The 18,419-nt window shown below is 39.9% G+C and overlaps 1 protein-coding gene across 3 annotated transcripts in view; it reads left to right on the plus strand.

Moving 5' to 3' along the window:
* Positions 1-18,419, plus strand: part of sh3pxd2aa (SH3 and PX domains 2Aa) — a 322,252-nt gene that overhangs the window by 94,097 nt on the left and 209,736 nt on the right. For all 3 annotated transcript variants that reach the window (XM_059947263.1, XM_059947261.1, XM_059947262.1), the window contains exon 3: positions 3,694-3,769. In XM_059947263.1, the coding sequence (XP_059803246.1) occupies positions 3,694-3,769 (76 nt within the window). The remainder of the gene's footprint in view (positions 1-3,693; positions 3,770-18,419) is intronic.

Here is an 18,419-nt window from a genome sequence, read left to right on the forward strand (position 1 = left end):
AGAACCAAAGCATAAAGCCCTGATACCAGCCAACATAGCTTTCCAGGTCTTTGAGGCACTAAAGTCTCCAAGCCATAACAAGGTTGTTGTCCTCTTGGAGGTTTGGAAAGTGAGGCAAGAGATGTATGGAAAAAGTGAATTTATGGAACATAGGAACCAGTAAAATAGACACTAGAGAAAATCTGTGCCACAGGTAATAAGTTTATACAAAGCTATGATGTAATGGTATTATTACATCAGAAATGTTCCAAAAGCTTCAGAATGCAGAGATAGTCAAGATGATGTAGAAATTTGAGGTCTGTAGTGAAATCCTGGATGTCCTGTTACTATTCAAAACTGCATATACAACAAACAGCATTTTTATATAGAATTGTAGAGAAGATGGTGTGTGAAGGTGGAGAACATTGATGAAATGGTCAGTGTGTAGATAACACTAATGTTGGTACTACAGTGAAGGAGGTTACCTCAGATTACAATAGAATCTTGATCAACTAGGTCAGTAAGGCAAGGAATAGCAGATGGAGTTAAATTAAGACATATGGTGAGGTGAAGTTTTGCATCTGTATTTACTCAAGTGACAGACAGAGTCTATAGAAGTGAGGTAAATGGCATAATCTACATGGACCCTATATGGATTACAGAGAAAGAGGTGTTTGCTGTCTTGGGGGAAATTAGGGTGGATCAATTCCCAGGGGCTGACAAGGTGTTCTTTTGGACCCTGTGGGAGGCAAGTGCAGAAATTGCCAGGGCACTAGCAGAGATATGTAAATTATTCTAAGTGACCAGTGAGGTGCCAGAGGATTAGAGGATAGCCAATATTGTTCAGTGTTTAAGAAAAGCTCTAAACATATACCAGGAAATTATAGGCCAGTGAGCCTGACATCAGTAGTGAGGGTAATTGGAAGGTACTCTAAGGGACTGGATATTTGGATAGACATGGACTAATTAGAGATAGTCAGCTTGTGTGGTAGGTTGTGTCTAACCAATCTTAAAGAGTCCTTTGAGGAAATTAGTAGGAAAGTCAAAGAAAGCAAAGCAGTAGATATTCTCCAGATAGACTTTAGCCAGGCCTTTGAAAGTTGCTCCATGGGAGGTTGGTCAAGAAGGTTCAGTCGCTCGGCATTCAAGATGTAGTAAATTGGACTAGACATTAGCTTTGTGGGAGAAGCCAGAGAGTGGTGGTAGATCATTGTCTCTCTGACTGGAGGCCTGTTATTAGTGGAGTGCTACAGGGATTGGTGCTGGATCTGTTGTTGTTTATCATCTATATCGTTGATATAGATAACAATGTGGTAAACTGGATTAGCAAATTTGTGGATGACACCAAGATTGGAGGTATAATGGACAGAGAGGCAGACTATCAGAGCTTACAATGGGATTTGGATCAGCTGGAAAAAGGGCTGAAAAATGGCAGTTGGAATTTAATGCAAATAAGTGTGAGGTGTTGCACTTTGGTTGGACCAGTCAAAGTAGGTCATACACAGTAAACGGCAGGGCACTGAGGAGTGCTGTAGAACAAAGTGATCCGGGAATACAGGGCCATAATTAATTGAAAGTGGTAGATACAGGTAGATAGTGTCATAAAGAAAGCTTTTTGCACATTGGCTTTTTTAAATCAAAGTATTGGGTACAGGAGATGGAATGCGATGTTGAAGTTGTATAAGTCATTGAAGGATAATTGGTAGTGTTGTATGTGGTTTTGGTCATCTAACTACAAGAAACATGTAAGTAAGGTTGAAAGAGTACAAAGAAAATTTATAAGCATGTTGCTGGGTCTGGGGGATCTGAGTTATAAGGAAAGATTGAATAGGTTAGGACTTTGTTCCTTGGAATGTAGAAGATTGAGGGGAGATTTGATAGTGATATACAAAATTGAGGGGTACAGATTTGGTAAATATAAGCAGGATTTTTTCCTCTGAGGTTAGGTGGGACTACATCTAGAGGTCATAAGGATGAAAGGTGAAAAGTTTAAGGGGAAAATGAGGGGAAACTTTTACACTCAGGGAGTGATGAGAGCATGGAATGAACTGCCAGAGTAAGTGGTGCATATGAGCTAAATTTCAATGTTTAAGAGAAGTTTGGATCGGTATATGGATGGCTGTGGTCCTATACAGATTAATGGGAGTAGGCAGTTTAAATGGTTTAGCACAGATTAGATGGGCCAAAGAGCCTATTGCTATGCTGTACTTTTCTATGACTCTATTGACACTAAAAATTTTGGCAAAGCATCTTAAAGGGAAGCATCATACAGAGCTGGATTTAATAATCTATTGAAAAGATTGCTCAGAACATAGTGCCCTACAAGACATCTTTAAATGTGAAATACCCTTAGAAAGTAAGACCATATATTTTGGGTATACAGTCGGCCCTCCTTACCACGGATTCAGCCAACTGCGGATCGGGAAAACCCGGAAGTTCTCTCTCCAGCACTTGTTGTTTGAGCATGTACAGACTATTTTTTCTTGTAGTTATTCCCTAAACAATACAGTATAACAACTATTTACATAGCATTTACATTGTATTAGGTATTATAAGTAATCTAGAAATGACTTAAAAGTACAGTCAGTCCCCGGGCTATGAATGAGTTCCATTCCTGAGTCCGTCTTTAAGTCGGATTTGAAGTCCGAACATGTACATCCAGTATTATTTAGCCTCCGTTAGTCAAACGTTTTTCTTAGTATATAGTACATATTTTACTTTCTGATCGCTTTATTACTTCCACTTTATTTTCAATCGTGATCATGATTATTTTCGTGAACAGAAGCACTGCGGGTTCAGAGCTGCACCACTAGGTCCTAATGTCCACCACACTGAGAATGTTAAATAAAGTCTGGGGTTCTGCTGGGTCCTAAAGACCACTGCACTGAGCCAGGTTAAATAAGGAACTTAAGTATCCATGTTTTTTGGTATCTGCGGGGGGGTGGGTCTCGGAACCAGTCCCCCGCGGATAAGGAGGGCCAACTGTATACCTCAAGAATGGTTGAAAAGAGATAAATATTTAATGAATACTGTATACTGTTGGTGGCTGGTAAAAAGACTCTTACCAGGAAATGGCTATCACAGGAGAGCCCAACTTACAACGCATGGATGGAAATTACAATGGACATTTACAAAATGGAGAAGATAACAGCATTTGTTAATCATAAGTTGGAACAATTTGATTCATACTGGAAAAAATGGTTTAATTACATAATACCTCATAGGCCTGATTTTATTCTCACAAATCAATGAATATGTTGTAAAAAAAAATCACTCCCTACTTGTACATAGTTTTCTCCTTTTGCTTGTTCTTTCTTTCCTCTTTTCTATAAGTGTATACCTCAGATAAATATTAAGTGGAGATTTGTGGCAAATATGACTATATGGTATATATGTATAGTATTTGAAATACATTTTATGGAAATGTTTGTTTGGTGATGAACTTCAATAAAAAATAAATTACACACAAAAAAATTACCCAGAGATTTGTCATCTAGATGTTGAAACAAATTTAATTGCTTCTGCTGGGAGTTTAAAGAAGATGAAGGAAAATTAATAGGCAAAATGGGGAAAGGAACATGGTTTCTTGCATTTAAAGTATAATTCCATGACTTAATAAAATGGTCTCAGTACTGAAGGATTCTATTTATAGAATTGTATCATGAAGTTATAATGTTTTATAAGAAATGAGTCCTTTTTCTTTCCTCATTGCAGATGCAGCTCTTGGACAAGTTTCCTGTTGAAGGAGGACAGAAGGATCCCAAATTGCGTTGCATTCCTTTCTTGCCTGGTGAGTAGCAACTTAAATCATCCACTACTCCCAGTAAAGTAATCTTTTGTGCTATTTGCAGATACTTTGTGGTCACTACAGCTTGAGGCATAACTGGCTGTCGCTGACAACTCAATAACTATAGTCCAGAAGCACTTGCATCCACAATGATGAAGTGTTTTGAGAGGTGAGAGATGAAACATATCAACTCCTACCTGAGAAGTGACTTGGATCTGTTCCAATTTGCCTGACTGCACAACAGGCCCACAGCAGACCCCATCTCATCGGCTCTTCACTCAACTGTTGTACATCTGGACACCAAAGATGTACATATTAGGATGCTCTTTATCGACTACAGTCAACATTTAATAATATAAATCTCCTCAGAACGAATAATTAAGCCAAATCCACTACTTTCTGTAGGATTTCCCATTCCAAAATCTTGGCCTCAATACTTCCTAGTGGAATTGGATGCTCGATTTCCTCACTTGCAGACCCTGGTCAGTTCAGACTGGCAACAATATCTCCTCAAAATTCATCAGCACAGGTGCACCAAAAGGTTGTATGCTTAGCCCTCTGCTCTGCCCACTTTGCACTTACGATTGTATGGCTAAGCACAGCTTCAATGTCATATTCAAGTTTGCTGATGACGCCACTGGCATAGGTTGAATCAAAGGTGGTGACGAATCAGCATACAGGAGGGAGATTGAAAATCTGGCTGAGTCAGGCTATGACAACACACTCAATGTCAACAAGACAAAGAAGCTGATTATTGACTTCTGGATGCAACCAGAGGTCCAGGAGCAGCTATTATCGGGAGATGAGAGGTGGAGATGGTCAGCAACTTTAAATTCCTCAGTGTTATCATTTCAGAGCATTATAGTGTGTCTACTTCCTTAGGAGTTTTAAACATTCAGCATGATACTTTTTTTAGGCGTGTGCTGGAGAGTATATTGACTGGTTGCATCACAGCCAGGTATGGTAACATCAATGCTTTTGATTGGAAAGTCTTACAGAAAGTAGTGGATATGGCAGTCTATCATGGGTACAGCCCTTCCCACCATTGCGCACATTTACACAGAGCAGTATTGCAGGAAAGCAGTATCCATCAGCAACCCCTACCACCCAGGTCACGCTCTCTTCTCGCTGCTCCCATCAGTAAATAAGCCTCAGGACCAACATTAGCAGGTTCAGGAACAGTTACTACCCCTCAACCATCTAGCTCTTGAACCAAACGAGATGTCTTCAATCGACCTCAGTTGCCCCATCACTGAAATATGGCCAAAACCAATAGACTCACTTTCAAGGACTCATCATCTCATGTTCTCTATTTATTGTTTGTTTATTTAATATTGTTATTAATTTTTCTTTTTGTATTTGCATAGTTTGTTGTCTTTTGCACACTGTATGCCCAGTTGGTGCAGTCTTTGACTACATTATGATTATTGGACTTTGAGTTTGCCTGCAAGAAAATGAATCCCAGGATTGTATGTGGTGACATGTACTTTGATAAGAAATTTACTTTGAACCTTTGAACCATCCAGGAACAATTTAGGGCATGTGGATGGCCCATCTGCTCAGCAGTTGTGTACGAGCTTATTCCTACCCATTGTTTAACTTTATCTGCCTCATCTATACTCTTTTCTTAAATGTATTTATGCTATATCAATAAATAAGTAAGAGATAGAGCATAGCATTTGCTCTTTCATGTCTGCTTGGTCTTTTAACAAGATTATATATCTTGCACGCAATAATATTTTTTTGTCCTATCACCATATCCATTGAATACACTAATGTTCAGAAATCTATTAATCTCTGCTTTGAAAGCAATCAGTGATTTAATATTTGCAACCCTCGTGTTGAGAATTCCATTGAATCACCACTCTTGAAGTGAAACATGTCATTTTCTGAATGGCTAACCACTTATTCTGAGATTCTGATTCCTGTGCCAAATAAGCAACAGGTTACCAGGCAGGTCCAGTGTAGTTAAGAAGGCAAATGGCATATTGGCACTTATGGCAAAAAGATTGTGGTTTAGAAAAAGGGAAGTTAATTATTGTTAATTATTACAGGGTATAATTAGTTATAAGAATGCTTTCCTGCAGTGTAGGCTCTGAATGCAGTACAATACACAGTTTTGGTCTACTTATTTTAAAAGGGCACACTGGCAGTTGTAGACTCCTGAGCCAGCATGTCCATTTTTCCTACATGTGGTCTACGCCATATAAGTAGTTATAGAGCTGTACAGCAGGGAAAACAGGTCCTTCAGCCTGATAAGGTTTCCTAACTGAACTAGTCCCATTTGATTGTACTTCGTCCATATCTGTCAAAGCATTTCCTATCTACCAACCTTTCCAAAAGAAGTTAACATGTTTCAGTATGTTCATCTTCAATTTTGTCCAAACTCTAAAGCAGCCTTTCTCAACCTTTTTGCCCTGGGGGAAACCTTGAAATAATTTTCAGGTCTCAAGGAAACCCTGCATAAAAATTATATCCGCAGCTCATGGTACATTAGTGTGATCACTAAATTGTAAATGTATAATTCAAGAATAATTGCCAGTGTTCTTTTCAGTAGAGAATGAATTTTTAGCCAACTTTGGGGGCAAAAAACAGGTAGGTAAGCTGAGGTTACTTTTCTGGAAATTAATTTTTCTCTCTCTTTCATAAATTTTAAAAACTGATAAGGCAAACATAACAAATTTCTGTTAAATAACTGGATTAAGCCAAAATGGGATTTATTTTTTCTAAATGTAGGTTCGGTAGATTTAATTTAAATAAAGGTTGTAAATTAATGCTGTTTACGACGTGAACATTTATTTGCAATGTTGAAGGAGTGTGTTGTGACAACATTAGGATTTTCTTTTTTTTACAAGAGAAACAAAACCTCATGGAGCCAACCATTGTTGAGGCACCATCAGTACAGATGCCAACACAGTTCCTCTGAGACAGACCTTTTGTTTCTAGTTATGAAAACCGAACATTAAATACTGTATATCTTAGCCTTTGCTTGTTTCGGGTAGTTCTTTGCAACAGAAAAAGTTTCTTGAATTTCATCATCATTTACAAATCTTACAAATGCTACAACATGACATTAATTGGTGAAACCTGTTGACTCATCAATCTGGATAAAGAAGCTGTTTTCCAGTTTATCGCACAACTTCTTCAGCATTATGTGGCATGTCATCAATACATCGACTAATCGTACTGTTTGAGAGTGAAACCTTTTCAATTTATTGTATTGCATCTTGTTCTTAGCATTTTACCCACTATAATTTTCATGCTGGTATTTTTAGGTTCTCACCAACTGTGGCTTTTCCTTTCTTGGGTAATAAGTTCAGCTACTAAATAATTGCTGCTTGATTCTTTTTATTGTTCGTGACTTTATTAACAAAAGCTTTACTCTGTTTCGATATTCCAATAGGCGTTTAAAATAATCAGTGCTTTTACGTGTCATATGGCAGTGATTTGTAGTTAAGTGTCTTCAATTTTGTTGGAGCTATTGCTGCATTTGTAAGTTGTTTGTCATAGACTAGGCACAATGGAATCGGACAACTTGGATTATCAGACCACATAAAACCCATTCATAAGTAGCTTTCATTGTAAAGACGAACTTCTTTTGTGTCCGTTGTTGCATAATAAGAATGGCATAATAAATAAATGAGAAAACCGAAAAAATACAAAGACTTCACAAATACAAAAATTTACTTCTAACATACACAATCCACCTTTTGCAGCATTTACAACAACAGCATAGTGGCAGGCCAGCATTTGAATTGTGGCACGTAAACATTCCTTCTTCAGAATGAACATTTCTTTCCAGTTTTTTGTTACATTGATAGAGTTTGTTCACTCCCATAAGTCAGTCAGCAGCACACAAGGAGAAGTTGGGGGAAGTAATTTGGGAGGGGGAGGCTGACATCACAGCCCAAGTTAGGCAAGTCCATTCAATGTTCGGAAAATGCATTTCATACTCTTCACCATCCTATCGTCTTCCCCTCCATGCAAAGCAGTGGCCACTAATTATCAACAGTCTCCCTTATCTGGGGTCAAAAACTGAGAATAGACTCAACCAAATAAACATAGCCCCATTTGCACTACCATACTGATCTGAGAACCACGAGCAAGATTGCTAATGAGGTTGCTCATTCTCTGCCCACCACTGCGAGTGCTAGCATCGTGTGCTACACAAAGTTCAAAAAATGATGGGTTTTTTTTAATCACGATCTCTCATGGGCTGAAGCCCTGGTTGAGAAACTCTGCTCAAGAATGTATAACAAAACCTATTGAATACTCTTTATTTAATTAATTCAACACCCCAGGAGTCTGTTTGACACAAATTGAAACCAGTCCCTCTAGTAAGTACTGTACAACCTCTTGAAGGTGAGGAGATGAAAATTGAATACACAACTCCTCGAGCACTCCATAATACTCCATAATAAAGAAGGCCAATGTACCAGAAGCTCTCTTTACAACCTTGTCTACCTGTGATGCCACTTTTAATGAATTATAGTTTTGTATTCCCAGATCTTTGTTCTACCGTAGTCCTCAATGCCCTACCATTCTACCCTGGTTGTCTTCCCAAAGTGCAATGTCCCACACTTGTCTGCACTAAAATTTATCTGCCATTTTTCAGATCATTTTAGAAGCATAGAAACATAGAAAACCTACAATACAATACAGGCCCTTCGGCCCACAAAGTTGTGCCGAACATGTCCCTACCTTAGAAATGACTAGGCTTACCTATAGCCCTCTATTTTTCTAAGCTCCATGTACCTATCCAAAAGTCTCTTAAAAGACCCTATTGTGTTCGCCTCTACCACCATTGCTGGCAGCCTATTCCATGCACTCACCACGCTCTGAGTAAAAAGCTTACCCCTGACATCTCCTCTGTCCCTACTCCCCAGCACCTTAAACCTGTGTCCTCTCGTGGCAACCATTTCAGCCCTGGGGAAAAAGCCTCTGACTATCCGCATAATCGTATACGTTTTGCCAGCTAGTTTAGATTCTGCTGTAAGCTGTGATAGCCTTACTTGCTTTCCACTGTGCCCTCAATCTTGGTGACTTCTGCAAATTTGCTGATCCAGTTTACCAAATTATCATCCAGATCATTAATAGAGATGACAAACAGTAATGGACCCAGCACTGATCCCTGCAACATACTGCTGGCCACATGCCTCCAGTCAGAGGGGCAACTATCTGCTACCACTCTCTGGCTTCTCCTGCTGTGCCAATGTATCCAATTTACTAATTCAGTCTGAAAAAGATTCATTTATTTTGCATTATATTAATACATTATCTAGAGTTACTTTGTCTATGTATATAATCTATCTCTGTATATAAGTTACTTGTACATTGTGTTTTATAGGATTGCTTTTATATTTTTATACGTGTGTGTGTGTGTGTGTGTGTGTGTGTCTTTACTCCAAAAAAAGCAATGAGACACTGTTTCTGAGTTCAATGTCCATTCAGTAGTTGGATGGCAGAGGGGACAAGCTGCTCCTGAATTATTGACTGTGTGCCTTCAGGCTCCGGTACCTCCTCCTTGATGGTAGCATGAGCCTTGGAATCTGCAGGTCCTTAATGATGGATGCTGACTTCTTGAGGCATCACTCCTTCAAGATGTCCTGACTACTATGGAGGCTAGTGCCCATAATGGAGCTGACTAAGTTTGCAACTCTGCAGCTTATTTTGATCATGTGCAGTGCCCCTCCCCCATACCAAGTGGCGATGTAGCCAGTTAAAATGCTGTCCATGGTACATCAGCAGAAAATTGCAAAGTCCTTGGTGATGCACCGATTCTCCTCATACTCCTAATGAAACCTAGTTGTTGTAATGCCTTATTTGTTGGGACCAGGATAGATCCTCAAAGATATTGACACCCAAGAACTTGAAATTGCTGAGGTCTTTCCATTTTTGATCCCTTTGTGTAGCATGGTATGTCCCCTTGTCTTACCTTTTTTGAAGTCCAGAATCAGTTCTTTGGCTGGGCCTGGAGTGGCAACCATTTTTTTTCTCCTTTCCACTTGTGTATGGAAAACGTACAATAAACAATCTTAAATCTTGAACTAACATGCTAGTGTATTGCAGCCAACTTAGAGATACAGCACAGAACAGGCCCTTTCAGCCCTTCAAGCCACACCGCCCAGCAGCCCCTGATTTAATCCTAGCCTGATCACGGGACAATTTACAACCACCAATTAATCTACTAACCGTTACGTCTTTGCGCTGTGGGAGGAAACTGGAGGTTCCTGAGAAAACCCACACATTCTACAGGGAGCATGTACAGACTCCTTACAGATGACATCAGAATTGACCTTTGTTGTCCCAAGTTGTAATAACGTCATACTAATGGCTCTCTTCAATCTTGCTCAGTTTAGTTCAATCTAACGTTGTGTTGTTTGTTAACTTCAGACCACAGAGCCAGCCTGCCATGATCAAAATCGCTCGAAATTAGGAACTAAAAAGGAGCAACCACAAGCACTTCAAAACATAAACTACAGAGTCCAGTCCACAAACTGCTACAATTAAACCTTGCCCAAGACACCATCAACATCCTTCTCGAGCAATGAGAGAGAGAGAGAGACCGATCAAATGCGGGCACCTTCCTCCAGCAGCAGTGAGGGAGAGGGAGACGGGTCACTCACAGGCAGACAGTACTAAACATCTGCTCACCTTCTGCACTCGTCCTCATAGATTTTCAATGTTTCTCAATGTTTAAATCAGTGAGATCAGTGAGAAATCGTGTCAATCATGGGCTAATTTGGAGTATTATGTGTAGTTTTGGTCACCTACCAAAAGGAAAGGTTAAATAAGGTTGAATGAATATAGAGAAATTTTACTAGCATGTGGCCAGGACTGGAGGATTTGAGTTGTAAGGTAGAGTGACTAGGTTAGGACTTTATTTTTTGGAGCGTAGAAAATTGAAGGGAGATTTGACAGAGGTATACAAAATTGAGGGATGTAGATAGGGTAAATGCAAGCAGGCTTTTTCCACTGAGGTTGGGACTACAACTAGAGGCCATGGGTTAAGGTTGAAAGGTGAAAAGTTTAAGGGGAACATGAGGGGAAACTACTTCAAATCAGAGTGCTGTGAGTATGGAATGAGCTGCCAATGCAAGTGGTGCATGTGAGCTCTATTTCAACAATTTGTATAGGTACATGGATGGTAGGGATATGGGGGGTGATGGACCTATTGCAGGTCAATGGCAGAATGGAGGCTAATGCAGAAGTTGCAGGGGCCATGGCATTTAAAATGTCTTTGGTCATTGATGAAGTGCTAGAGAACTGAAGGACAGCTAATGTTGTTTCGTTGTTCAAGAAGGGCTCTTAGAATAAGCCGGGAAATTATAGGCCAGTGAGCCTGACATCAGCAGTAAATAAATTATTGGAAGTTACTCTTAAGGGACTGGATATGAGTTTTTGGATAGAAAGGGTCTGATAAATGATAGTCAACATGTCTTTGCATACAATAGATCATGTCTAACGAAACAAACAGTTTTTTGAAGAGGTTGCCAAGAAAGTTGATTAAGGAAAGGCAATGGATATTGTCTACATCAGTGGTTCCCAACCTTTTCTATGCCCCACACCCCTAGGAAATGTTTGATTAATGTTTGCACCCCCTACAAAAGTAATATCACATGTGAAGATGAAGTCTAATTTCTAATTTTTGAACCACATGCAATACTGCGGGTGAACAAATTAAACTTAACAAAATAAGCTTTTAACTCAGTGTATAAAATGTAAACATAAATTGAGCAATTAGATTCTAATTTATTCAGAAAAAATTGTAAACAGTAAAAACAATCCCAATTGTGAACATAAAATTCAATGACTTCTTTGCTCCTGCTTCTCATTCATGATTTTGTCAAAACGTGGAACTTTCTTGCTGACTGCGATCCGCAGGTCTGCCTGTGGAATCAGGTGATTCCTAGATTTTATTCTTGATTGACAAAAGAGAACTGAATCCAGATTCACACAAGTATGTTGTTGTAAATGGAATGAGGACATGGAGTGCTTTTCCACCAAGTCTCGGGAACATATCCAGTGCTGCACTCCAAAACTCCCCCAAAGTCTTGCTTTCAAATTGCATTTCAAGAATTCGATTTTTCCGCAAATCAATAAGATCTTCCTTCAGCTCTTTGTCATCTGACATTTTCTCCAAATTGTAGAAATATGGATTCATGATCCATTCTTCTGAAATCTTCAGATCTCCAGCCACAGTTTCTTCATGCACAGTAGGAGTTATGGATCCAGCATCATCAACCATCTCTTCTAGTGAAGGAAAATTTGAAAGACTGCCTCTTTCCATCCTTCGACGCCAAAGACGTAACTTTTCTTTGAAGGCATTCAATTTTTCACAAGCCTTCAATGTGTTTATCCCTTTTCCTTGAAGAGAAACACTCAGGTCATTCACACAAGTGAAAATGTCAGCTAAGTAAGCCAGCATTTGGGCGAATTCCTGTGATGGCAATGTTTTTGATGCCAATGAAGAAAACAATGGGTAACTTACAAGTCTTGAATCTTCTTTTTTCATTAATGCAGAAAAGCCAGATTTATTTCCAAGCATTGCAGGTGCCCCATCAGTGCACACAGAACCATTGACTTTGATATCTAAATCATGTTTGGCAAAAATCATCTAAATCATCTTTCACCAGCTGCATCACATCCTTTGCAGTTGTGTTTGTTTTCAGATCTTAACAAAACAGGAAAACTTCCTTCGCAGCACCATCATTGACATACCTCACTAATGTGATGAGCTGACTACAACTGGAGACATCAGTTGACTCATCCAACTGAATAGAGATTTTAAGAGGACTAGCTCTGACATCTGAGATAACTTGGTCCAAAATATCTTCACTTAAATCACTGATTCGGTTGTGAGTGACATTATTTGATAGGGGCACCGGTTCAAATTTTTTTCTTGCTTCTTTGCCCAGGATAATTGTTGCCATTTCCAGTGCACATGGCTTGAGGAGATCTTCCGCAATTGTATGGGGCTTCTTGGATTTGGCCTCTTTATATGCCACTTGGTATGAAGCAAGAAGTAGTGGTTTTCCAACGGAACCAAAACCTAATTTTGGAAGAGTTCCTTGTGAATCAAAACAAGCTCTTTTGATTTTCAATGACCCAACATCATGTCCTTCAACATCAGCTCCGCCATGCTTGTTCCTTAAGTGCTCTTGAAGCTTGAATGGCTTCAGATTTGAGTTGGAAAACACGACGCTACAAAGAATGCACTGGAGTTTTCCTGTTGTGCAAGTGAAACCAAAGCACACATAGTCATCATTCTATTTCTTTTTGACATGATGAAGGGTTAAGGGTAAAAAGAAAAATATGAGCTAATACGAGAAAAACTAACTGACTAAGTCAGGGATGACCGTTTTACTCAACCAGACATGCCTATACCAAAGTATCGCGAGAAATATGCTTTTGAATATTGTATTACGATATTACCTGTGGTTACGCCAAGATAAGTTGTCAGGTGACGCAACGCAACTTATTAGGCTACCCTCTGCTGAATTTACACACCTATTTCCGATGATTACCAGAGATATGAACTCCCATCATACGATTCAAAGTCCTCGGTGCTAACCATGATACCTCCTCAACTAACACAATTCAAAATTATCAATGATTCAAGAAAAAGAATCCTTTTAAGAGAAAAAAAACCTTTGAAATTCAAAAACTTCTTTAATGCATTGAGACAAATACGAATGAATGACTTCAGCTGCTTTTTGTCAAAATGCAACTTTTTAGAATTTTATAATTGAATAATTTATCTACTGTCTGTGGGTTTGGTTTTAATGCAAAGTCATTACTCAATGGTTGATTTGGGATGTATAATGATTTTGGCATTATGAGATGATCTTTAATTCTGAGATGTAACCTAGCTAACATTGATGAGACATCTACACCTCAGACTTCAACTACAACACAGAGTCTTGTCATCTTCAGAAGTTTTCTGATGACTCTGCCATAGTTGGATGCATCAGCAAGGGAGATGAGGCTGAGTACAGGACTATGGTGTGAGCAGAATCATCTGCAGCTTAATGTGAAAAAGACTAGGCAGCTGGTGGTGGACCTGAGGAGGGCTAAGGCACTGGTGACCCCGGTTTCCATCCAAGGGGTCAGTGTGGACATGGTGGAGGATTACAAATACCTGGGGATGCAAATTGACAATAAACTGGACTGGTCAAAGAACACTGAGGCTGTCTACAAGAAGGGGCAGAGCCATCTCTATTTCCTGAGGAGACTGGGGTCCTTTAACATCTGCCGAACGATGCTGAGGATGTTTTACGAGTCTGTGGTGGCCAGTACTATCATGTTTGCTATTGTGTGCAGGCTGAGGGTAGCAGACACCAACAGAATCAACAAACTCATTTGTAAGGCCAGTGATGTTGTGGGGGTGGAACTGGACTCTGGCGGTGGTGTCTGAAAAGTGAATGCCATCTTGGACAATGACTCCCATCCACTCCATAATGTACTGGTTAGGGGCAGGAGTACATTCAGCCAGAGACTCATTCCACCGAGATGCAACACTGAGCGTCATAGGAAGTCATTCCTCCCTGTGGCCATCAAACTTTACAACTCCTCCCTCAGAGTGTCAGACACCCTGAGCCAATAGGCTGGTCCTGGACTTATTTCCACTTGGCATGATTAACTTCTTATTATTTAATTATTTATGGTTTTATATTGCTATATTTCTACACTATTCTTGGTGCAGCTGTAAAGAAACCCAATTTCCCTCGGGATCAATAAAATATGTCTGTCTGTCTGTCTGACTCCTCAACTCTGAGGTGGAACTTCCCAGGTAACACTGATGAGAATCCTCACCGCTGACTTGGACAGTGGGAGACTGGAGTGCATTTGGGACAAACGTTACTACCACTTCTCAAGTCACACTGGCAGCTGGCTGAGTGATGACTCGTGACTCATCACTCAAGGACACAAGCCATTCTTCGTTGCACCCCCTGAAATTCCATCTCACACCCCCTGGGGGTGCAGGCACCCCAGGTTGGGAACCCCGGTCTACATGAACCTTAGCAAGCCCTCCGACAAGATCCCACATGAGAGCTCGATCAAGAAGGTTCATTTACTTGGCATGCAGGATGAGGTAGTAAATTGGATTAGATATTGGCTTCATGAGAGTGTGGTAGTGGATAGTTACCATAAAAATGGTGTCATAGGTAGATAGTTTGAAAAGAGAGCTTCTGGCACAATGGCCTTTGTAAATCAAAGTACTGAGTACAGGAATTAAGATGGTATGTTGAAGTTGTATAAGATGTTGGTGAGGCTAAATCTGAGTATTGTGTGCAGATTGAAAGAGTATAGAGAAAATTTACAAGGAAAATTGACAAGAAATATAATTAATACTTTAATATATATGTTATTGTAATTTATATTTTTACTATGTTTTGCAATGTACTGTTGCTGCAAAAGAACGTATTTCACAATATATGCCAGTGATATTAAACCTGATTCCAATTCTAATTCTGATGTTGTTGGGATTTGAGGACTTGAGTTATAGGGAAAGGTTGTATCGATTATGATTTTGATCTCTGGAGTGTAGGAGAAAGTGGGATGAGAGGAGATTTGATAGACATATACAAAATTGAGGGATATCAATAGGATTAATGCAAGGTGGATTTTTCCATTATGGTTGCATGAGACTAGAACAAGCAGTCATTGGTTAAAGGTGAAATATTTCAGGGGAACCTGAGTGTGAGCTTCATAAAAGGGTGGTGCAAGTGTGGAACAAGCTGCTAGGAGAAGTGGTAGATGTGTGTTTGTTTGCAACATTTTGGGGAAGTTTGGATGAGTACATGGATGGAATATTTTTGGAGTACTATGGCCCAGAATCAAGTTGATTGAACAAGGCAAATTAATAGTTCAGCATGGACTAGATGACCTGAAGGACCTGTTTGTGTGGTGCAGTGTTCTGGGACTCTAAGCGGACGTAGAATTTCAGTCATAATTTTTCTGACTATCTACACCTTTTGAAGGCTTATTCCTGGCACTATTCATACTTTTGCATGCAAGAATTAGCTGAAATATTAGCTATGTTCTCTTGATTTAATAGGATGATGGTAGCTCATTGTGTGACTGGTGTGTGTTCTTACAAACAGGGTAGTTTTAATAACAGTGCTAGTTTTAAGGTTTATTCACTATGTAGCTACATGGATTGTGTTTCAAATTAGTTTGAAATTATTTCTTTCTATGCCATTGACTATTCTGGTTTTAAAAAAAATACATTTATATTGCCAACTGAACTTTATTGACGTGTACGGAAGTAAAGAGCAAGTTTGCTTCCCCAAGATGCAAGGCGGTATATGAAGATCTAACTAAATGCTTGATTTGTTTGTTGATGTAAAATGTTCCCAACTGATCTTGAAGTTTGCTTGAATGATTCCTCTGTGAATTGCTGCATGCCTTTCTTTCCAGATTTTTCATGCTAATGAAGCATTGAACAAGTCTACTTTGTAGTAACCCGTTGAACAGTCAGAGCCAATGTCCTCTGTGGTGGGTCTAACCCTGCAAATAGTATCTCTTCTGAAAGGAGAACTTGAGTTAAAATGGCAGAAAGCCACAGCTTTCACTCTGTGCTCTTAGCTCTTTTTCCAAAATTGCCTTTTTCCAAAATCAGTCTGTGACCCGGTGTGGAATTTATTTGGATTTATTTGCTGTCACCTTGGGTGGGTGTGCCTCTTATCGTGCTGATTAAAATCCCTAACCTCAGCAAAAGCACATGCTTTGCGTTTTAATGTACCAGTCAGCAAACCTATCCCTGCCAGTAACTATATAGAGGCAGAAGCTGCATATTATATTCTGCTTTAGTTTATGATACATTTCAGAATTGTACTGCGGATGTGTGGTTTGAAGTTATGGACACAGACCCATGACAGGAAAGAGAACTGCAAAACCAGAAGACATTTCAGGCAACTGAGAGGATTCAATTAGATCAGATATAGACTGGCTCCCATTACCTTTCCATGATACATGTCCTTCAGTACTATACAAAATTCTTTAAAACTTCGCTTGATTTCACAAATTATTGTGAAGTGTGTTCCAGATTTTAACCTGAGTGTGTGAAAGTATGTTTCCTTGTTTCATTTCTGAATGACCACCAGACCTCCATTATATTAATGTACAGAATGTCTACCATTCCATGCCCAGGCTACATTTTATAATCATTTGGCTGTTCTTCTACATGCATATAGGTGTATAGGCGGAGGCTAAAGAGCAAAGCTCCAGAATTTAGGATAACAAAGAGGTGGTTGTAGGAGATAAAATCAGCTACAGGATTACTTCAAGTTGCTAGACTGGGGTGTGTTCAAGGACTTATCTGTGGATCTGAATTAGTGCACTATGGTTGTCACGGATTTTATTAAAATAGTTGTTGATGAGTGTGTCCCCACATAATCATTCAGGGTCTTCCCCAAACAGAAGCACTGGATGAACCATGGGATCAGCAATTTTCTGAGGGCCAGGTCAGAGGTATTCAAGTCCGATGAGTAAGAAAATTAAGAGATTAAGGTATGATCTCCAGAAAGCCATCTCATGGGTGGGCTGGTGATTCTGGACTAAACGAAGGATGCTTGACAGTTGTGATACCATGTCATTGCTTTCATGTCTAATAAGGTAAAATGAAGTGATGTAGGCAACAACAGGATTTCACTTCCAGATGAGCTCAATGCATTCTATGCTAACTTCGACTGTCAAAACATGGAAGCTATTATGAACTCCCACAGACCCCATTGATCCTGTGTTTTCAGTCTCTAGGGCTGTTATGCGAGCTGCTTTTTCTATGAAAAGCATTCAGCTCAGATGGGTTATCTGGCCAAGTACTAAAAACCTGTGCTGATCAACTGGTCAGAGAGTTCATTGAGATCTTTAACCTCTCGCTTTGGCAGTCTGGCATATTATATGTTTCAAGCAGGCTTCAGTTTTACTGGTGCCTAAGAAGAATGTGACGTACAAAAAGACTGGATGAACTCAGCAGGTCGGGAAACATCCGTTGAAAGAAACAGTCAACGTTTCGGGTTGAAACCCTTCGTCAGGACTAAAGGAGGGGGCAGGGGCCCTATAAAGAAGGTGGGGAGAGGGTGGAAAACCAATCAGAGGAAAGATCAAGGGGTGGGAGGAGGGGATAGGCAGGAGAGATGAAGAAGGAATCTAAGGGGAAAGCACTATGGGTAGTATAAGAAGGCAGAGTCATGAGAGGTGATAGGCAGCTAGAAGAGGAGACAGAGTAGAGGTGGGATGGGGAAGGGAGAGGGAGGGAATTACCGGAAGTTGGAGAATTCAAAGTTCATACCAAGGGGCTGGAGATTACCCAGATGGTATAAGAGATGTTGTTACTCCAACTGAAGTTTGACCTCATCATGGCAGTAGAGGAGGCCATGTATGGACATATCCGAATGGGAATGAGAGGGAGAGTTGAAATGAGTGGCAACCGGGAGATCCTGTCTGTTGTTTACTCCAGATCAAGGGTGTAGCTATGGGCACTCGCATGGGCCCTAGCTATGCCTGCCTCTTCGTGGGTTATGTGGAACAACAATACGAGTCAGCTGCACCTTTCCTCATTCCCTGTCACAGCCACTGTTGAACTTGAACCCACGCGAGGTAATCAGTCGCCTAAACACAGTGATACCCTTATGCCAGTGTTTGCCTC

This window comes from Hypanus sabinus, chromosome 22, assembly GCF_030144855.1.
Source record: "Hypanus sabinus isolate sHypSab1 chromosome 22, sHypSab1.hap1, whole genome shotgun sequence".
NCBI classification, from domain to species: domain Eukaryota; kingdom Metazoa; phylum Chordata; class Chondrichthyes; order Myliobatiformes; family Dasyatidae; genus Hypanus; species Hypanus sabinus.